The sequence below is a fragment of the Actinia tenebrosa genome, unplaced genomic scaffold, assembly GCF_029948245.1.
Source record: "Actinia tenebrosa isolate PJP-AT-01 unplaced genomic scaffold, QUT_ActTen_1.0 PGA_scaffold6__47_contigs__length_16458017, whole genome shotgun sequence".
Taxonomy (NCBI): domain Eukaryota; kingdom Metazoa; phylum Cnidaria; class Anthozoa; order Actiniaria; family Actiniidae; genus Actinia; species Actinia tenebrosa.
The window spans coordinates 4,188,381-4,211,847 of NW_028292583.1; the positions used below are offsets into that span (position 1 = coordinate 4,188,381).

Genomic DNA, 23,467 nt, shown 5'->3' on the forward strand with positions numbered 1-23,467 from the left:
AGAGCTTAATATGAAACAACATGGAGCAGTTTAAAACAAGAACTGAAGAAGCTTAAATTCAAGAAGGCATCGCGTTGGTATAGCTTACCTGCTGACCCAAACATCCAGCCATAACCAAGCGAACGTAAGTCACAACATAAACAACACTTACATCTTTAAACATGAATTAGAATTCACTGAAAAAACGCTGAGATAGTTAAAGTAGCTCAAAGGTGCTTACCTGGTCATTAACAAGTGAACCTTTGACTCGGCGTCGTGTGAGGTTATGGTGTGGGTTTATCACGGGGATTTGACTTAAAATGAGGGCAGATCACGTGATAAGCAGATACTGAAGAACTTGTTGACTCAAGGATAATATCAATAGTTTTAATGCATTAAAGTTTATCTCGGCTGATCGTTACTGATAAATGCTCAACACACTGCACTCTTTCATTTTGGGTGAATGTTTTCAAAGGAAGCGGAAAGGTTCTTTAGTTCAAACAAATTCAACTCACGTTTGCGTTTTAGCAGAGCATTGAACCAGCAAACTGAGTAGAGAGAGTGTCGAGAGAGAGAGAGAGAGAGAGAGAGAGAGAGAGAGAGAGAGAGAGAGAGAGAGAGAGAGAGAGAGAGAGAGAGATGTCTTTTATTTAATCTCGGGAAATTTCATCAATGTACAAATTGGTTTTCATGAAAACCGAGTTGATAGGTAATATATATCAAAAATTAATAATAACGTTAAGAATATGTAGACAGAATTATGAAATAAATTCTCATCTACCCCCCAAAAATATTATAGTAATTAAAGTGTTAAGGACCAACAGACGAAAGATTCCTCTTAAGGGATTTTAAATTATTGGACAGTCTGACACTTTGGGGTAATGAGTTCCACACTTTTGCACCGTCATAAGAGAGAGCTCTTTTTAAAAACTCAGTGCTGGGTTTCGGTAACTTTAAGCACTTCTCTCTACCACGAAGATCGTAGGTATTTTCTTGAAAATAAAAGAGTTCCCTTACAGATTTTGGTGCAAGTGCATTTAAAGTCTTAAACATCATTATTGCTTTATGCTCCTTTCTTCTTCTTTGTAAGCTTTTCCAGCCTAAAGAAGTTAAAATATCACTAGATCTGACATCGTAGCTGCTTTTTGTTATTATTCTTGCAGCTCTATTTTGCATTTTTTGCAATCTTTCAGCAGACGTTACTGGTAAATTATCCCATACCACATCACAATAGTCAAACCAAGGTAAAACGAGAGCCTCATATATGGTAATAGCTGTCTCCAAGGGGATGTAATCGCGGACTCGTCTTATGCCACTCAATCCAGAAGATATTTTTTTACAAATGTAATCAATATGAGCAGCCCAAGACACCCGTTCGTCAATCACAACACCCAGAGTTTTTGCTGTAGAGACTCTAGTAATTGGTTTGCTATTTAAATATATGTGTGGTTCGGAGGTAATTTTTTTCAATTTATCGTCAGAAGCAATAAACATGTGCTCTGTTTTAGCTGAATTTAAGCTAAGTTTGTTAGCTTTCAACCAGTTATGAATATTGGAAATATCAGCGTTCACCTCGTCAAATAGAGTCTTTTGTGATGTGCCACAAGTGGTGAGACTTGTGTCATCAGCATACATTCTAGCATTTGAAAATTTGACACTATTTGGCAGATCGTTTATGTAAATAATAAATAATAATGGCCCAAGGATTGAGCCTTGAGGGATGCCGCAATCGAGTGTTCTAGAGCTAGATAAGGTATGGTTTATGTAGCATCTCTTACTACGATCTGTGAGGTAAGATTTGAACCACTTTATCGACTCTTCTGCAATCCCATAATAGTATAATTTTTGGAGAAGTATAGAGTGATTTACTGTGTCAAAAGCTTTTTTAAAATCTAGGAAAGTGACACAGTTCAATTTACCTTCATCCATATTGGTAAGCCACTCCGTTGTGGCTTCTAGGAGTGCAGTAGTAGTCGAATGAAGCGGTCTAAATCCCGACTGCTTTTGAGAAAGTAAATTATTTGAGTTTAGATACTCATATAACTGGTTAAAAACTATTCTCTCGAAAATCTTAGCAATAGTAGGTAAGACCGAAATGGGACGGTAATTATTCAAATCATCTTTGTCATTAGCTTTATGAATTGGCGTAACTTTCGCAAGTTTCAAGCCGTTAGGAAAAATCCCTTTATCAACTGATTGATTGAATAGCTTCACTAGTGATTGACTTATTACTGGTGAAGCAATCTTGATGAAATGAGATGGTATACCGTCAAGACCTGTCGCTTTTTTAACGTCAATAGAATTAATGATTTTCGTAAGTTCATCAACTGATGTGTGTCGTAAGGTGAATGTTGAGCCAATTCTAATTAAATAATCATTATAAGCAGTCGGTCCATCGGGAATTAAACAAGCTAATTTAGTCCCAATTTAAAGAGAGAGAGAAAAATATAAAGAGAAAAAAAACAAAACAAAAAAAAAAACCTTGAATTGGTACAAGATTAGGTCACCCATCCAGATACTAACCCTCCTCAGCCGGGCTTGACTCAGTGTCTTAAGAAACCTACGTTTTTTCCACTGGACCACAGTTATTGGTGAATCAGCATAACAATAGCCGTGAAAACAATGCACCGAATAGACTAGACTTTTTAACATTAAATTTTCAACCGATTCCGTGCGTGGCTTAGCCGATATGGTCTGGGAGCCGGCTGGTCTCTCCCCTGATGCTTCGGCTAGAATATTTTCTTGCGTAATTCGTGCACCCAAGGGCAGAAGGATTTAATCGCCGTCAGGTCCGAAGTCCATACGACGCCCCAGCTCTGCAGATGTCTCGGGGGTATGGCAAAGTGGAGTCGATTTTTTGAATTTTTTGTCGGTGAACTTGGGTTCGAATCTCACCGTATCCAGCTAAGATTTTTTATTAGTTTTTTGAGAATTTTTTATCTTCAAATTCTGTTTCATTTACAGCTTCATGTGCAATCTTTTTGTAAAACGTGATTCCTTGCTCCTTACAAAAAGTCCAAAAAATCGAGCTGTATATTCCTGGTAATTTGACAGGAAAAGCTGGAAAAACGGGCCATGTGATGCTGCCTGGGAAAAAATTACTGGGTAATTTCTCTCGACTCTCGATGTTGCTTCTTTTTATATAGTACTGTGATTACTGTCTACTCAAAAGGGGTTTATTCGTCCCAGTCCCCGCGCGACAAATAAATAGTCGTTTCTGCCAAGGGCTATAAATACGATCATGAGATAATATTGGCAGCTTTGCCATTCCAAATCGCTGGAGTATAAGATTCTTTGTTTGAATTGCACCTATTTTTTAATGTATTTTATTAATCGCTACTCTACTAAATAAAGAAATGATTCTCAAGGGAATGAAGCTCCAAATGAAACACCTTGTTACCTTCTGCCGAGTGTTTGTTATTTACCTCGGGAATCTTAAGCCCTTGGAAGGTCTTAACTTGACGACTGTTTCATTTTTTTATTTCTTGAACAATATTCATCCTACAATTTCCTAGGATTATACCTCATTGTCTGTACGTAAATAAAGCTTAAGACGTTTCAGGACGCTTTTGATAATGATCCCTTTTCCATTCCTATAGATACTATAATTCTTGGGGTGGGTGTTACGTCATAGCCGCCATGTTGGTACACGATAACAAAGCATTCCTAATTAGCTTGTCTTGTTAGATCAACTAGCATTGTGACCGTTTGACCGTTATTTAAATCTCGAGGGTTTTGGAGTTATTTGTTTGTACCCCAAGAATATTGGTCGCGAGTAATCTAGTTCTCTATAACATATTTACAGTTTGATTTCAGATCGATCATTTACATATTTCATAATTTTCCCATGGAACAGTTGCACATACAGGAAGGAAACAAGGTTCGTATGCAGTGGTTCTTAAAATAATCAATTCAATGTCAAAGTTCCTTAATTTGTTTTCATAAACTCGTATAAAGTTATCATTATCTTAACCGTTAGTCATTAGTCCGCGTTCACCACAGAACTCGATCTTGCTACTGTCAGTGCAATTTATCAAACTGTGGTATTTAGTCAAGTTATACTTCATTAAAAATACATTCCTTTGTGTTGGTTTTTAGGCCCTGCATAAACGTTTTCCTTACTATAAATCACTGCATTGTTTCAGACCAATGTGTAGGTCATTGATCCATGGTATTCGGAGTACGTTTATATGTTGTACGTAAAGTAACGAAATTCTCATGCTAAAAAGACTATGCTACAGTCTAATGTTTTTGTCCCATCTGTCATTTCAAAGGCGTTTAACCTTTGCACTACAAATTGGATCCTGTAAGACTTGGTTTTGTAAGTCAGTGGCTGTTCTCAAGAACTAGGTTGGTAAACATACTACCGATGTATATAATCTTATCGTCATTTAACCAACAAAAGTCCCAGTGCTTTGCTCAAGTTTGGGGGGTTGCGCGAAGTGACTTTCCCCTACGTGCAGGACACTATCATGAAATATGGCCCCCCTGAACACTATGTTTGAAAATCGAATGTAAAGATTTTGAATTTTGAGATTTAAACTATAATTCCTATTACACTGTCCAACTGGTAAGGTGTTCCAGTCCTACACTAGTCCTACACAGGGCCCGTGTTGGCAACTCAGTACGTTAGCCACTAATGGATTCAGGCCTTCAAACATATAACTAGGTCCTAATGAAGTGCTTGCGGCACTGTGCAACAATTAGGGGATATTTTTTTACGATTTTTAAATTTTCAGAAAGTATTATATACACCTTGAACTGTCCTTGCTTTTTCACTCATTTCATTGATTGTTTATCTCATTAACTTGAATCGACCTTTCATGATTTGCAGGAAATCGCCATTCGCTATTCTTCATCAAGAATTAAAACCTATTTACACAACTTGTAAAATTATATTTCAGCTCCATGTAATGTTATTCTTTTTTAGTAACCTGCTCCCCAGGCTCCAAACGTCGGGGCTGGCCGAACATCGAAGACTGAGTACAATAAGAAATGGGCCAATGAGGAGACGCATTAGAGTTTGCATTCATCTCTCTACAAGAGCAAGACGAAGTACCAGTGTATGGACACAGCGACCAAGGTAACTGACACTGATTGAATTGTATACTGGGGTAGGTAGATGAGAATGTAGGTGATGTAGGGTAGCACCCTCTTGTCATCATCCATGTTGGGTCCAGAGGAATGAACGAGCTTTCAAAGGTTTTATTCGATGATGGATCTTCGCCTTCTTTGACTTGTTTTCGATACTTTGCTCGCCTGTTTTTGAACCAGACCTGAGCAATAATAAGATTAAACAGATATTAATATCAGATATTTATAACAAAGTGAGCTTAAAAATATTCAACTAAAGAATATGAGTTGAACAACGCCGGATGTGAAGCAAGAGTGCGCAACCTAAGATAAATATAAAAATAACGAAAAATAATGAGAATATGCATTACATTTTTTTTTTCATTTCGGGAAAAATTGCTTCATCATTAAAAGAGTATAGAATCAAAGAAAAACGAATCTCAATAATTTGCTGCATCGTTTGACCATCAAGTTGCGATCTTGTCAAGGATACTTTGAGTTGAGAAATGAGTCTCTTTACAATAACATCCAAAGTTTTGTGCCCATCTTAAAAGCAGGTCTTTTTTAAAACAAGTAAATTAAACTTTGTGTCTGGCCTTAATTAACTGCATCTTTTTCTGTGTTGCTAAATATTACGTGGTCAACTTGTCTATCATTTCTCCTTTTGATTTCAACCGGCACTAAGACAGTATTTAGAACCTTGCCAATCATTTCAATCGCAGATTTTTTCAGTAATTGTTTATCTATTTTTGGTATGATTATTCAAGATACCTGAATTCTTGACTCAGGGATGTTGATGTAAGCAGCAAGCTGTTCTCTCATCACTACATCCGGGTAATGAGTCTTGGAGAATGTCCCTTCGAGCACCTGTAGTTGTTGATGGGTGAAGGCAGTTCTTGTTCGTCTGTGTTTGGCTCTAGATGAACCATAATGTACTTCCAAGATGATATCTTTGGATAGAAACAAAAAACAACAAAATAAATAGAGATATATGGCTAGAAATCGTCTAGGGATTCATTACTGCCGCCACAATAATTTAGACTGAAAATAGGAAGGAACGACTCGTCGACGCATCATTCCGAAAATACAGGAATATTTGCGAATGGCCTTTCTAATTTCCATCAAGTAGTCTTAAGAATAGCGCATTTGAAAACCATATACCATGAAACCAGTTTTTGAAGAGTTTATTGAAATTTTTTGGATAGGTTTGGATTAGCTGAGCTTAGCTTTAGGCTAAAAACACTTGGGAACATTTAAACGTCAACTTAGATGACAATGGTGTCTTCTCTATATTCATATATCTGATTCTTATATATTACAATGCACATTATAAAATCAGTTTGTGTGCAATTTAGAAAAGAGATGCATTAAGTTAGAAAGACTTGGGCTCCCATTTGAATGACTGAAGGACTATGATTTAAACTAGACAGTCGTAAATGTTGGATAGCAGGCATTGTTCATAAGTATCGAGCAAACCAGAACTTCAAAGCAGACGAACAAGCCTATGGTATGGATGATGAAAAATACCACTGTAGTCGACTGACATGCTGATTCGAGTTCTTTATGTAGTATTTAGCATCAATTCGTTGTTGCAAGTAGTTGTATCTTCCATTTAAGAGTTAGTTTGTAGCTCAATAAACCTCCAAGTAGTAAAAGTTAACTATACTGGCATTAAGCCATGAATACAAATTAAAGGTTGCACACATAGCTAGAGAACAAGCAACTGCCGTAAAACTTCTATTGCAGCTAGGTTTATGGACATGCATGACGCATAAATAAGCTTTATAATTTTGACAGCCATTTTACTTGTTTTGACAGCCATTATTTTATTCTCAGTAAGAGTTGCGTGAGAAAAACGAGTACCACAAACTAAGAAGATAATCCCTCTACTAACACATACCATAACTCGTTAAAGGTTTGTTTAGTCAAAACAACCTGGCTAGCTAGTCAATTCAGTGATTTGTTGAGAGTTTTATGGTTAAAATAAATCAGTTGGGTACAGTAGATAACAAGAGTTTCGTTGCAATAGGCGTGTGTTTTTACCACACATGGTATAAAAAAATACCATCACCATGAATGCCTATTAGGGCACTTGACTTAAGAGCTTTCAAGTGTGTAAAAATAAAATTAATAAGCGATGTCTTCTTCGTGACTGAGTTGATGTTGGCCAGTTGGTAGAACAATGTGCACTGGATTCATTTCCCCCCAAAAATATTTGCTAAGATTTCAGGATTGTATTCTAAGCTTAATATTCAACTTCTAAGTCCAGGCATTCCTCAAGGATAAAAATTAATCAAGTGATTAATTTGATTAATAATATTTAATTCAATGTTGTTCAAAGCTATTTTACCTCAAAGATGCTTTCAGGAGCAGCTTAACTTCTATCAAGACTAATAGAAATCTCGACAGCTTAAGTGAAGGATTCAGGAAAAGACTTGATTTTATCATTAGCTTTCATCATGTTTGCTCAGTCTCCTCAGGCGGTTTCCATTCTATTCAATATCCTCATAAAGAGAGAATTAAGGAACGCTATCCATGTTCAAGAGCTTTCTCTCCGTTGAAGAGGAAAATGATTATTAGTGAAAGTATTTTACCTGCAAGTCGCTCTGCTAGCGTCAAAGCCCGAGCTGTAGAATGAGGTTCTTGTACTGTTCTTTCTGGGTTATCGGGTCTCAAAATGTTATCAATGGTAAACGAAGTGCAAGGCGAGTCTGATGCCATACTCCAATACTAAAAACTGTCACAAGATATCTCTTGAATAATCAATGTAACCAGTCCCGAGGCTTACAGGCGGAGACAGACTTGGTTCTTTCTGCTCTGAACGAAGCACTCTGCAAAGAATTCCCTTGATATGTGTCTAGGGTATCTCAATCTTTTCGATGTCTGCACCAATAAAAATAAGAGTTAGTATGACGTCATTATACAGTCCTAAACACCTGTTATAATAATCATTATCTTTACAGGAGGGTAGACGGCCAATGGATCGTGATCTTACTAGTATTATACGTGCTAGTCACTTCCTTTAGCCTGAATTATTATCTTCCCGGGTTGGGATCATAATACTTGCAGTAGGTATTTCTATTGTTAATCATAAATGATTTGCTGAAAGGTTTTGATATGACCACCCCTCCCTCGATCGTTTTATAAGAGGTACTTAGATTTATAATCGGCTAGTTACTAGATGAGCTTGAAACTGCGATCAGCACTCACTTTTCACGCTTGTCAGTAATTGGAAGAATTTAATGTCCATTTCAAATCAAATCGATCAAATTGTGGGACTTCAAAAAGAAGTGTAGCTATTGCATCTGGTCCAGCTTTGCAGAGGAATACACAAGGTTAATAATGTTCAAGCGATTCGCGATGTGAAGAACTCAAAGGGGCATTAGTGACTAATCCTCAAGTATATTATAGTTGTTGACTCTCTTGCACATTAAAACTAACGGTGCGATCTTGCCAGGACAATACACCAAGCCTATGGGGTTGTACAAATTATTACCTTACCATAAACCATCGACCGGGTCACGTAAACGGCACAGCGTAACAGTTGTGTACACAACCAATGGATCAAAAACTGATCCCTGTATTTGCAGAAGATATTCAACCGATACGACATGTGCCGACATTGATTGATTGTGTCCTAATTAGACGACAGACCTCCTTGAAGACTGCTAATGATTTTACTAGTTTAATTAATTAAGTCGATCTTATCATTCAAAGAATTGGATCCTCTATGTATCTTAGTTTTCTTATTGTATATGGCTTCATTGATTTCTTTATCATTTTGGGACTATGACACGCCCCGTGCGTGCAAATGAAGATGAAGATTAATGGTCTTGAGACAAAGCTTCCATGAATGTGTTAATCACATTTCTTAGCTAAAATAACTATCTTAGTACATAGTAATATAGATCTAAAAACCCTTCATCGTTCTAATTAGCTTCTAGATCTTAGATTGTGCTGCGGCCGACAAACGTGAGTCTTGTATCGAAGTGAGCCATAACCAAACAAAACCAATTCTATTCTCTTGGCAAGGGAATCTAATGCACCCTTAGCAAACCAAAGTATAAACTGCTATCAAAGTGTTTCCATCAACACGTTAAGCATGCCTATTAAACTTTGTCCCAAAAAGTTGTTACCTACCAACTAAACGTATGGATTCTTCACTTGTACACCCATTAAAGAATTATATCATTATCTGTAGTGAGACCAAGATCGTTTTTTTTTCCCCTCACGTACTCATATCTATTAAACATACTCAGAAATGCCTCGCAAGATTTGTTATCCAAGTTGATTGACAATAATATCTGACGACGAGCGTCGTTTAGTCTGGAAACTGTTTCTATTGATTGGAGAGAAATGTCAAACATCTATAGGGGTCTGCTTTATCAAGTTTGGTCAGGACGTTAGGATTTGTTTCTCGTGTTATCACTCATTCCACATGCTCCACTCGTGGCTTGTGAGGAAATACAAAGTTTATTTAACAAATTACTGGACAAAAATAGTTAAACTGTTTAATGAGCTGTATTTTATAGATTATGAAAATATGATTTAAATGTTAACAGGATTTTATTTTCTATTTGTTTATGTTTTCTTCATTCGCTATGAAGCTATTGTTCTCAGTGGTTTTCGGGTTTGTTCCTTGTGGTACAAAACATCTTCCGTGATCTTACGCGGATATCACAGCGGACATGGATGCTTGGCCGATGTATAGCATAGGCATACTTGAAGCAGACTTTGACGATAGAAAACCAACTCAACACAACTTGTGTATAGCCATCGATTCGATGAAGTGCTCTGATAGCTTTTCTAGCTATGCATGCTTGTTCTCATTGGAAAAAAGGCACCTTTCCGTTTCATTAATACTGCAGGATCCACGAGCAAGGTAGCTTAAAATATTTTCAAAATAAAATTAAACAAAGGGGATGACTAAGTATTTTTATTTTATAAACACAATGTTATTTTAAGTTTATTATCTAGTAGCTTATTTACAAAACATCTCAGGTTTTAGAGACACATTACATGCAACAGCAAAAGTTGTCTTGCCAATCGTAAAATGCACAACTGAACATATACGTGTCCTTTTTGGTTTATTTATCACCCACAGCAAGTTGAACTGAAGCTATCACGATTAACATTAAGAATACCATATTGCTTAAGCGAATTTTAGCTATAAAAACGTGAGGTCGTGCTTGACTAAGAGACTTTAGCAATCATGTGTGAAACTCTTACCGCGCACCATGATATTGTACATCTTATAGAGGGAGTGGCTGTATTAGACTTTTTGTTTACCAAACTAATTCCTAACCTCCTCAATATATTGGAAGAACGTTTCTCACGAAATGATCCCAAGCACGTAAAGTAGAGTAATTTAATAAGAATTTCGTAATAATACTAGTTCTTTTGATGCATATTTAGTACATAAAGATTAAAGACACGAAAGCAGTCTTGCTTCTTAGACATCAACTTACCACCACCAGTTTTTCTCACTTCTCTCGATTAAAATTAATCCTTTTTCTCGAGGTTATAACTTGTTCAAGCGTTAACTGATAGTGTAACACTAGTTTATTAGCGTGAACGATTCAATAATTTAATAAATCCACAAAATCCGTGAATGGAAATCATTCATTGATGACACGATGGCTGCAAGCGATGTACGTATCACAATTGAGTTGTCTGCTTCAATTTTTCGAAGAATAAGACAGTTATTTTCTATTTATTCTTACCTAATCTCAATCATACAAGACCTATAAAGACTTATATTAATCTTTGTTGTAAAGGAAGTATAATGGTAACCATATTTTCAGTAATATTTTATTACATTTATTTGAATTGTTTTTAAGTTTTTCTTAATCCGGACGCGTCTGAAGTGATGAGTCTATTCTCACTAATGCCCCACAAGATGCGTTTTCTATTTGAACTAGTGAATAAATTTACGGCTGGATTTCTTTTCGATCGGTTTGGAACATAAGAAAAGCTGCATTTTTTTCCCTCTAGGGACAAAAGCTTTTCTTTTCATTTACAAAAGCAATGTTAGATACAACAAATATAATGTTTGTTACAATAACATCTCGAGGCTCAACACAGTGACCGCTAGCATGTATGGCCGTCGCACATCAATGAATACTTAGCTCATGCAGAGCGTTCTTCCTCGACTCTTTAACAGAAACTTCCATCGCATTCCCCTATAGCATGAAGACCAAAGAATACTTAGAAAGTCAATTTGCTTCAACTTCCCTTTCGAAATATTTAAAGTTAGGCTATAGATTTTGTTTCCATACAGTCACTAAAGTTCATGTTGCTCCAAGATGAATCTTTTGTGCATTTAATGTGTTTTTCGTACTCTCATAAAAACTATGAGACGTCTAACCTAGGTATAAAATAAAATTGTAATTTGATCATTGCTTCATTTAAAATTTTCAATTGAACTTGTAAGTGTCTAGAAAAAATCCTGACTATAAAGACCTATGTAGTTGTAAAGGAGACAGTTTAATAATATTCACTTTGCTTGTAGGTGTCATCAGTTGTTCTATATTTTATTCTAGGGACGAAGTCAATTCATAAAACATACATGATTGTACAATGCGTGTTACTTGAAGTACAAATAACATATATTCAAGATTTTAATATTATACATTTTTTTCTGGATATCAACTTTGAAGAAAAGGAATATTTTCTTCACATTATTGCAAAGTTTTTCAACAAGAAAAGTCAGTAATTGTTAATTGACTTTGATCAATGTTACCAAAATACAATCTATTTTTGGGGGGTAAACTTTTCTTCGGTTCTGTCTATTCATTACTATTTTTATATTTTTATTATTTTATACTGTACTAAAGCAGTACTGTTTAGCCGTGTTCGATCTTAAAATCTCCGCATATTGCTATACGTCTTCCATAACATCCCCAATAAAATATGTAAAGTAAATTCAAATACTAATACTGACTAGTAGAGATTTCAATCCAGTTCAAAACAGGACAGTATGCGTAACTCAGAAAAGAAGAAATGAAGCTCTTTCTCGATAAGAAGGTGATAGCTATTATTAAAAAAGAACGATTTGTCCAGCTAGAAAAAGAAAGAACACTATAGCTGTAAAGTACGAAAGTTCCCGTTCACAAGGGTCGCATTTCCAACCAAGAAAGCTCTTCCAATTTCTATTTATTTGACCTTACGATTCAATGTACCAGGTTTTTAGTATATAAGGGCGGTAAATTATCTCTCATGGGCAGCGATAAGAAAACCTTAAAAGTATTTCAACGATAATTTTTTCATATCATCATAATAAGGTCATTTATTGTTGTGACCTCGTCTTTGTATTCCACACTTACCTTGTTCAATAGCTATATTTCGACAAAGAAACTTTCCCTTGTTAACAGGTAACTCTCAGCTGTGTCAAAAACATTTATGCCTCACAACTCTCACAAACATTAATACGCAATGATCTGTTTGTTTACAATTTTCCTGACAACTGATCTCACAGAAAACTGAAGATTGTGAAGCTTAGAGCGTACTGCAATGCTGTTTACACAAGTATGTCGGTATACGGGCACCGCTAAAGGAAACTATTCCATTTATTAGTCTATTGGTCTAATTTTCGAAGTTGACATTCTTCCCATGGATTGATCCGAGTTTGTTTTTGGATTTAAATTCAACAAAAAATTCATTTTTCTAAACTTACTCTAAAACGATGAGGCGGAGCAAAGATCGAAAATGTGAGTAGTTAAGAACCAATAGACTTGAGAGCCGAATAATTCACGGAAATGTGCGACAAATTCACAAGATCATGCAAAGAGGTTTATTTAACTCTATCTCCATCTATAAGGGGATAATTTAGTAAAGTACTTTCGCGTTAAGAATTTCATCGTGTTTTTTAATAAACAAAAAAGTATCTAAATGCCAACGCCAAGTAGGTCGGATCCTAGCTGTCACATTATACAAAGTATCTAGCAAGTTTAGCTCTCAATTATTTTCCCAACAGGGTAATCAAGAACTGTGTCTTAGAGCTTAAACATTCTCCAGTCAGTAAACAGTTAAATATTCAGTGGATTAACATTTAATCAAAAGATTACTGTGGTCGCATTTTTCGGATGTTGATAGATTAACACAGAAAGCCCGTCCTGTCATAATGTGGCTCACCCAAATAAAACACGAGCCGTGATTGGTCAATGTTCTTCTTGGCTAGAGAAGTCAATTTTAAGAGCGAATGAATATGAATGGACAGGACAACACGTATGTCGCTGGTAATTTAACGAACTTTATTGGGAATTTTTTTGACAGGTTTTCGAATAGTCAGTATAGGGCTTTATGCTGAACGTGTCGCAAGAACGTCTTATAAGGAGTTCAGTATATAGTAATGTAACAACAAATTACATTTTCCTATACAGAGTTAATAAATGCTTAGTACAATGTAACCAATCCTATTCAGCTGTTGTGCAATCATACTAAAAAATATGAAATAACAAAAGACGGACGCCATTTTGGTTCATATATTTTAGAAAGATTTTAAAAAAATGTTTTGTCACAATTTATTCCATTACAAATGGCGGCTGTGTAAACCAGTTTTTCTAACCTTTTATACATGTGTGTATAAATACATATAGAAGAGCTCAAGAGTATGTTGAATTTTTTAGGCTTGGCCCGAGCCGAATTTGTCCTATAGCAAGCAGTCAGCAATGCTACTGAAGGACCATTCAACGATTACAGTATGTTGGGAGTTGTGTCCTGTTAAATGTGGTGGTAGTGAGCGGTGGAGTGTGTTTCGTTACTAGGGAGACTAAACATTGACTCCCTTATCATGTTGGTTGAGGAGGAGAAACATAACGTCGTTGCATAACGTTCTAGAGGACTCCGGCACAGAACACTGCATAATGTTACTAAATAATACTAAAATAGCTTTACTCCAGATAAAACTACGTATTACGTACGCTCTAGGATCATGTGATCACGCCATGAGAACAGACATTAGGCGTGTTCTATGTATATGTTAGTGACCGCATTTAATTTATTTTAATAGTAAGTTGGCCGGATTATTAATGGCCATAGTCTAGTTAATTGGTTGGTTGGCTGGTTACATTAGAAGCCAAGACATCCTCGTGTGGTTTTTCTTCGAGGCCCTGATGGGTTGGTTGGTTGGTTAGCTATAACACTGACTTATAGAGTTCTCATATTCGTTAGATTCACTGATTGAAAACAAGATGAAAAGAGATGTACGTTTCCTATAGTGTAGTTCAGTCTTCTTTGAGACGTCTTACGTTTCTTATTTTTTGGATCGCTTCTTGCTCTAGCTGGGTATCATTCAATTCAGTTTTTTCGGAACTCCTGAAGTAGTTTTATCATTCAAGTTCAGTATTCTTCCTTCACGATACAATTACCGAATTTTAGTTTACCGAATTTTAATCTACAAATCTAGATGCTGGACATACAGTTAGCAGAAGTATAAGATACTTGATCTCAAGTAAAAGGCATAGAGTTTGAGTTTGAAGGCTTAGATTTTGTTAACTAACTTACCTTTACAAATGGGCCTTGTTTTAACTCAAGGCTTACATCAACTAAAATAGGAGCCTCTTTGAGTTTGTTACTCCGCATTCATGTGCACAGTCTGAACCCAATTCCTTAATTCCTTCAGTAATAAATCAAATAATATAGAAAGGTTAGGTTGTGAGTTCAAATCTATTAAACATTCCACGGCTTCTTAGAGGGGCAGCTTTGGTTATCATACTGAACAGTGTAGCGAATGCTCTAGTGCTCTAATCCTGGGATTAGATTATTCTATATTATACACCCATCACCAAGGCAGTCAATCTGAAACTGACACTAGATCGATTTCACTTCAAATGGAACTGTTGTTGCCAGTGATTTACAATGTTTGGCCAATTGCTTATCTTTATTTCTTGGGTTTGTGAAAAGAATAAAATCTTAATTCAGTTGCAACAAAAATGAATCAAGCCGTCGGAGTATTGATACAGTTCCAAACTTTCACAGTTTACATGGTGCTTAAGTTCCTTTTATATTCATTATAGGAATTACGCTGAAACGTTAACGTAAAAACAAAACAACAATAAATGTCCCATAATATAGAAACGAGTAAAAAAGTAGTGAACGTTATGTCAGAACAAAGTTGCATAAAAATGCCAAATCACACTACAGTAATTTGCCATATATAACAAAAAAGTTTTCTATAGCTCTTATGAGATATTAATATTTTCAAAAACAGTGGAAATGATCAGATGCTGGGCACACCGAATCAGCAAGTAAGAAGCAGTCGCTCTGCGAATGCTGCTTGTATATATATGTATGTATTCTGCTGTCTCATTCTTCGAGTGTTTTTATTTTCTGAGTTCTTCGGTTTTTTCTCGCCAAAAATCAACTTCTAAATTCCAATTGGAATGCAGTTGAAGAAGAAGCACTCTCTGTAACCACTGTTAATTCACATTGATTTATTTCTAACTAGTCAGTGTCTTGTTTCTTGACAAATACCTCAAGGTTTAAGTCGTTGATTATCGATTAATTTCACGAGCTGAGGTCGTACTCAGAGTTTAGTCTTTATCAAGAAGAATCTCTGGCCATCGTAATCTTTGGATTTTCTTGAGAGTCTGGCTGATCGAGCTAAGACACTTTTTACTTGTCTTATAACCACCAACTTGTCATGCTTACTAGACAGGTTCTAGTTCACTCAGAAGCTAATTCTGTCATTTCTAAAGCTTTCAGGAAACAGTTTAAAAGATCTAAAACCAAGCCAAACGCCCTTGTCAAGTAAGAGCGAAATCCCTCCAGCCATGTGTCGGTTTAAGTTGACGTAGAGACTCGTTTTAAGCATTTGATTCTTTACTTTTCCTTATCCTTTGCGTTTCTCTGCTTCTAAACCACGAATTATCCCGTTAGAGTTCTTTATCGCATTTGGTTTGAATATAAACCAGAGTTAATCTAATCTTTTAATACTAGATTTCCGATTCGAAAGCGGCTTATGGACATCACCTTCACGTTGGTTATCATCACCAAAAATCCTTTCTTCAAGTGTGTGTAGAATACGGCTGAAAGACGTAATTTCATGGTTGTGTTATCCACGAAAAGGCACTGATTCTATAGCAGCTTTGATGAGGATTTTGACAGCTTAATGTCGATCTATTGGAGTCCCTTCATAAACCCATGATGAAGCAAAATTAAGCTTTGTGGAGTATTTTCAAGGGCTGCTACTTTTTTACAGTTCTGTTTCTTCTTTTAGGTAGTCTTCTTAAAATTTAAAATATTCTTGAAAAATAATGTTTAAGGCAAACTACTGGTATGGCTATTAGTTATTGTATGAATAAAATAGCAAACTACTACCCTCTAGGTCTTCAAGGCCGATTGAACAAAACTATACTGAGACATGATCTAGGAGAGTTGAAGCATTTTGAATCAAAAATGCCAAAGAATTTTATTTATGTCATCTAAATTGAATGTCATATTGTACAAGATAACATCAGATTTATCAGAAAGATTGACGGCGTACAAAAGCCGTAAATTAACTCTGATTATTCTACTTAAATGTTATTTTTCTATCGTGAGATGACAGGCGATGGTTGAAAACATGAAGAAGTAAGGCTGTTTTAGTCACAACAATGATCGGAATCAGTACATCCTTGCTTTCAATGCTCTACGGACAACGAACCAATGGTTCCAACCTCGACTTGAAACCATTGTTTTGGTGAAAGTGAATTCTTTATTCTCCAATCAAATGTCTTTGAAGCTTTTCTTTCTTGTCGAAGGTTCATGTTCGATGGTAGAACCAATAGTAGTTGTTTGTTTAAGAAAACATTAGAAAAACTAGAATAAGACTAAATTTATTTTATTCAAATCTTTATCACTCTTCAGTGAATTCTTCAGTACATCATGGGTTATGCTCGGCTTCTTGTAGTAGCCGTGCGCTGACCAATCTAAATGCACTTACAATGTTATAATCAAAGGTAAATTCAAAACACTTGCTTCACTAGACATGGCTAGTAATGATGAAAAGGTAAATTATACACCGTGAAAAGATGAAAAAACTTACTGACGTTTCGGACGCTAGTCCTTCGTCGGAGTAAAAGAGAAAGAAGTGGTAGAAAGGAGTGTATATATGATAGAATAAGACAAAAGAAACCAATGAGAGCAAGGTAGGCAAGGAAACAAAAACAAACAATCAAAAGACAAAAGAAAAGGTTAGTTGAAAATAAAGCGTTCATTAATCCCGTTGGGACTAAGAGTGCCCAATAGGTGAATAAGCCGCATTTCTTTGGTCTTGCGACAATCATTGTTGCCGTTAAGCAAAGAAAGACCGAAAACAATGAAGTCAGAAAGAGAATGGTTAGCTAGATTAAAATGGCGGGAAACTGGTTTGGTGGGATCGTTATTGCGAATATCATAAAGATGATTGCAAATGCGATCACCAAGACGGCGGCCAGTCTCGCCCACATACAAAAGATTACAGCGGGTACATTTAATAAAATATACAACATTAGAAGTGGTACAAACAAAATGGTCAGTGATTTTAATGGTAGATTTAGGACCGACAACAGAAGTGTGAGAGGCTATGTGAGGACAAGTATAACAACGTTTACGAGAACAGCGAAAAGTACCAGGTTCTTTGTTAGAGGGAAGAACTCCCTTGACCAAGAAAGAACGGAGATTACGATCACGTTTATAGGAAAAGAGAGGGCGGTTGTTGAAAATAGCAGAAGTGCGAGTATCAGAGTCAAGCAGAGAAAAGTTGCGGTTAACAATGGGTTTAATGGAAATGTTAATAGGATGATACGTAAGAGTGAAAGGAATGCGGTCATTATAGGGACGAGTGTGAGGAGTGAGAGCGGTGGTACGATCAATAGTAGAAACTTTACGAATGGCGCGATCAACAACATGAGCAGGATAATTACGCTTAAGGAAGAAGGAACGCATCTCAGAACATTTAACAGAAAAATCAAGATCATCACTACACAAACGACACAAACTAGTGTGAGCTGCGTCGGTGTTTCTAATGAAACAGTAATGATGAAAAGGTAAATTATACACCGTGAAAAGATGAAAAAACTTACTGACGTTTCGGACGCTAGTCCTTCGTCGGAGTAAAAGAGAAAGAAGTGGTAGAAAGGAGTGTATATATGATAGAATAAGACAAAAGAAACCAATGAGAGCAAGGTAGGCAAGGAAACAAAAACAAACAATCAAAAGACAAAAGAAAAGGTTAGTTGAAAATAAAGCGTTCATTAATCCCGTTGGGACTAAGAGTGCCCAATAGGTGAATAAGCCGCATTTCTTTGGTCTTGCGACAATCATTGTTGCCGTTAAGCAAAGAAAGACCGAAAACAATGAAGTCAGAAAGAGAATGGTTAGCTAGATTAAAATGGCGGGAAACTGGTTTGGTGGGATCGTTATTGCGAATATCATAAAGATGATTGCAAATGCGATCACCAAGACGGCGGCCAGTCTCGCCCACATACAAAAGATTACAGCGGGTACATTTAATACAATATACAACATTAGAAGTGGTACAAACAAAATGGTCAGTGATTTTAATGGTAGATTTAGGACCGACAACAGAAGTGTGAGAGGCTATGTGAGGACAAGTATAACAACGTTTACTAGTAAGTGGAGAGATCAATGTGTAACAACTTATTTCTCATATATAATCTATACGACTCACTCACAATGAGGGAAAAAAAGTCCTGTCAATGTAGCGATCTTGTTTCATTCACTGCGTTACATAAAACTTGCAGCGGTATTCCAGAGTTTACAGAAAGTAAAGCAGCTGCGTCCGAACAGATTCATCTAAGCAAGGGCGTGGCTTATCTGCAGATCCGTAATCTGACCAATGAAAAACCCTGGTATTTAGATACTAAGCGATAAAAACAGATTAGTTTTGATAAACTCTTACATAGACAGGCTCAGACTTTGTCTTTAGTATGGGGTAAAACTAACATCTTCATGATGCATTCAATATGTCACTTAATGGGTTAACACACGCTCCTTATCAACTACGAATCATTTTTATCAAGATTTTGCTTCCAAACATTTTTGACAAATATTCTTAAGAAAGAGGAATCTCGCATTTGCCAGAAATTAAGCTTCTCAGGACATTCCACTCCGTTAGCTTTGTTATCTAATTTTATGCATGTGGTATTAAGCAGCTTTGGCCCACGACCTTTGCTAAGTAAAGTACAGAATACAAACCCTCTTTATAGGTTACATGTAGTGTTAGGCCAGAGAACATACATCATCCCACACGATGTTTACACTATTAACGTGACGAGACGTGATAACCATAACGAGTGTTGAATCAAAACTCTGTCGAGAGCTCATTAAACGATTACCTGGGTGCTTTTCGTTGCATGTTTCGACGTATCTAGACTTGGCTAGACCGGAATCATTAGCAAAACAAAAAGGAAAACTCGTTTTGTTGAAGAAAGTACGAATGTTCATTTGCTGATAATTGTCAGGGATCTTGCCAGAAACATTATGGCAGTCCAATTAATAGTGGTCTTTACAGCCGCCTCTTTCTATAGTTCTATTGATCCATTGATCAGGCTTGTATAAGGTTTAATTTCAAAGAGAAATTTCTGTAGTACCCAATTTAAAGGAGTTATTTAAATTCGAATTTCTTTTTGTGATTCTTTGTTTGCGTGAACAGTTAGCTTCAAAATCCTCTTGAATTGGTATTACGTCAGTGATGATGTAATTCACGTAATTAATCAATAGATACATTTTATATCCTCAGCAACATCGTCTTCTATCACTAAAACAACCATGCATCATCATCATCATCACTGATGTATCATTATCATCGTCACTGATGTATCATTATCATCGTCACTGATGTATCATTATCATCATCACTGATGTATCATCATCGTCACTGATGTATCATTAACATCGTCACTGATGTATCATCATCATCATCACTGATGTATCATCATTATCATCACTGATGTATCATCATTATCATCACTGATGTGTCATCATCATCACTGATGTATCATCATCATCATCACTGATGTATCATCATTATCATCACTGATGTATCATCATTATCATCACTGATGTATCATCATTATCATCACTGATGTATCATCATTATCATCACTGATGTATCATCATTATCATCACTGATGTATCATCATTATCATCACTGATGTATCATCATCATCATCACTGATGTATCATCATTATCATCACTGATGTATCATCATTATCATCACTGATGTATCATCATCATCATCACTGATGTATCAGATCATCATAATCACTGATGTATCATCATCATCATCACTGATCATGATGTATCATCATCATCACCTTTTACCATATACTCATTATCAACACCACTGTCATCATATCATCATCATAAATATTATCTTCTTATCTGTCTACAGTCGTCACTTTATTGAATTCTTTAATTTTCAAAATAATAAGATGCTATTATGCCAGAAAAGCATAATCTATCCCTTTCCATTATCATCTCAAGAAACAGTTCATAGACTACACTTATCCCTATCCCTAATCACCTTCAGTGTAAACTTGAGCCAAAATAGTACATCCACTGCACATGCTTGGACTTTCCAGTTCTAGATGCTCACACAGCCTTCAGCTACTCCCACGTCAGTCCGATCAAGAATGGCTAACAACTATAAGCCCAGAATTCATTATCTTTTACTCCTTCCAACACATTGCACCTCATCTCCTCTTTACTCAACGTTAATTCTCATAATTCAGCTCTGATACTTGGGACATTAGTAAGACCAATAGGCTTAAAAAACTAAGCATCTTATGGATTACTAGTCTTTATTTTCATCCGGTAGTATTTATGTCTTGGTGTTTTTGTGGTTTCCATATAAAGATAAATCTTAGAGCTGCAAGTCTATAAATGACACTGTCTGAGAAATATTGCAGTGACAGTGACACACGCTTGGTGGTTTAGAGTGAAGGCTGGAAGTGGAGATGAGTAGTTGTCATTCTAGAGTCAGCGCTACATTCCATATTTTATACTTAGATCAGGAGCAAGTGATTTTTAGATCTAAAACGATAAAAAGTAGATGTGACTAGCACTGCATCGTCTCATTTTTTTTAATGCGTATCTGCGCTTCTAAGCCTCACCAACTCTTATATCTCTTATTCCTTACATCCCCCCCCCCCCCCCCCCCCCCCCCCACTCTCAATAGGATATTCTAACTGGCCCAGTTGTGTAAGACTGACACTAGATCTAGACTATTTTAGTGAATGATTTATTGAGACTTGATAACAAGTGAAAACATTGTGATTCCTAGAGACTTTTACTCAACAAATTCCTGGTACATCCACCAAAGAAATTCAAAATTTATAATTACAATATTAAGCTATAAACTGGTGTTAACAACCAACAATTCTGGGTATTTTGTTGTTCAAACCGATTTTTGCTCATAAGGTAGCCAAGAGGTCACTTTACTGACTGAGGAAGTGTTCTAGTTAAGCTCCATTCTCGAGTGATACGTCAGCACTATTTAAAGAATACATACAGTCTGTTATTTCTCTGTGTAAAGTACTTATCAGCTGTAAGACCATTGGTACTTTTAGTCACGTGATAAGTAGTTTACCAGCGCACTGATATTACGCCCAATCAAACTAGCGATGGCAGGTTCTTCAAAATGGAGAACGATGAAAGTTGTAGAATAGCATCGTTCAATAAGAGTCCTCGCATTAACGGTGCTCGTGTTACGTTTCTTACACTTTTGCAAAAAAAATATTCATTCGAGTTACATTATTTATGAGGAATGATTTATTTTACATGTGTCTGCAGGGTTTAGGTGGATCTGTTCAGGATTTTTTGTTGTAGAAAAAGCAGTAACAATGACACTATACCGGGGATTTTTCTTCACCGGAGTCCCGATACGAGGCTGTAATTCTGTCAACTAAAATGATACCTTAATAATAGTGAAAATGCTCTAAACGCGATACTATTAGATCAAATCTCGAAAGAGATAAGCCAGCCAAATATAGCTCAGAACTTGTACTGTTACTTACTGTCAGGTGCCCAGACATCTTTCGACCATCGTCTTTTATTGTCCGCTTATCCTGGACTTATTATTACACTTCTTATTAAAAATATGAAACAGTGCACAGCTCTTAAATAGATCAGGGAACAAACTAATATAAACGGTTTAGATTGTTGACCGAGAGCAAATGTTTGGTAAGATATCACTGACACGAGAGACAAACATACCGCTTACTGTAGAGATAACCACGACACGTAAGGTTGGCGCCATTTCGAAGGAGAACCTTACCCAAGTTAGTGAGAGATGAGTTGATGCTATCTTTCCGTCTTGACTCCGGGGAATTTGTTTCTGATTATGTTTCTGCTGGGCTTATTAAGGACTCTAAACCTGGCTATTATTCCTACTGTTTGAAATTCAAAAAACAGCTTTTTGGGACTTAAATAAGTTAAGCAAATCATAAGTGCGTGAACTTTAGCTTGATAACGTCCATACTTTATGTTATGAGTGATTTATTAGAAGATGCCAAGCCATCGTTCAGTCCTTTCAAGAAGCTATAACATCGATAAGATCTCAATGTCGGGAAGGCTTTTAATCAGAGAGGACAGGTATGGTATTGAGCATCGGTTTGTTTGATTTAACGTGAACCAGATTTAGATACTCTATCGATAACTGGAAATAATGTAAACAGTTATGTGGGTGATGAAGTTAGAGTATACTTGTGGTAATCTCTTTGTGTGGGATGTTGTTATTCCAAGACACTTGAAAAAAACCATCTTTATAACGCTGATAAAATAAGAAGCTAAAGCTTTTGTATTTTTGTTGTGTAGATGTAGATTTAGTAATGCGGATAAGAAAAGTCGACGAAAAAAGTCAAAATCCGTTTTTCGTTTTTCAAAACGCTAAACGAGCTTGGTAGGGAGAAAAAAAAGATGATACAGAAAATTTAAATCAAGATATGATTCACTCTTGTTGTAATGCGAATTTGGTGCTTTTTTCGACGTCCCATTTTGATTTAATCAACATGTTCCTGTTTGTACCTCATCCTCTTCTTTTGCCAATATCGAATCGCTATCAAATATCAAACAATGTGTACTTTCTATACAATCTTGTATCTCCTAAAACAACACTTATTAAATGCGCCTTTGAACTGCCGAATAATTGATTTATCTTATTTTTATAACCTGGAAGTACGATGAAGCAAACGAAACTAGATTTACCTTTGGATTCCAGAATTTAGGGATCATCTGTTGCGATTTGCATCAAGAAATGTCTCAGACAAGCATCTTGTAGCAGCGCACCGTGACAGGTTATTCTCGCTGTATTCCCTTCTAAAGGGTAACTGCTTGAGCCATAGACAAGTTCTAGCCGGATTTTCAAATTGACAAACAACCAGTTTAAGATGTTGTGCTGCATCTAAAGTGAAATGCGATTAAAGAATTAGC

The 23,467-nt window shown here is 36.2% G+C and overlaps 1 protein-coding gene across 5 annotated transcripts; it reads right to left on the reverse strand.

Moving 5' to 3' along the window:
- Positions 1–3,289: 3,289 nt before the first annotated feature.
- On the reverse strand, positions 3,290–23,446 carry LOC116290657 (homeobox protein otx5-B). 5 transcript variants are annotated; one of them, XM_031697741.2, is made up of 5 exons: positions 23,243–23,446; positions 14,557–14,668; positions 7,647–7,935; positions 5,824–6,002; positions 3,290–5,255 (listed from the first exon to the last, which is right to left on the reverse strand). In XM_031697741.2, exons 3-5 carry the CDS (start codon positions 7,771–7,773, stop codon positions 4,896–4,898), a joined length of 666 nt encoding a protein of 221 aa, XP_031553601.2. In that variant the 5' UTR covers positions 7,774–7,935; positions 14,557–14,668; positions 23,243–23,446; the 3' UTR covers positions 3,290–4,895. The 5 variants fall into 5 exon arrangements, with proteins under 5 accessions (XP_031553601.2, XP_031553604.2, XP_031553602.2 ...); XM_031697744.2 differs by lacking the exon at positions 14,557–14,668; XM_031697742.2 differs by lacking the exon at positions 23,243–23,446 and having other exon boundaries at positions 14,557–14,703.
- Positions 23,447–23,467: the final 21 nt, after the last annotated feature.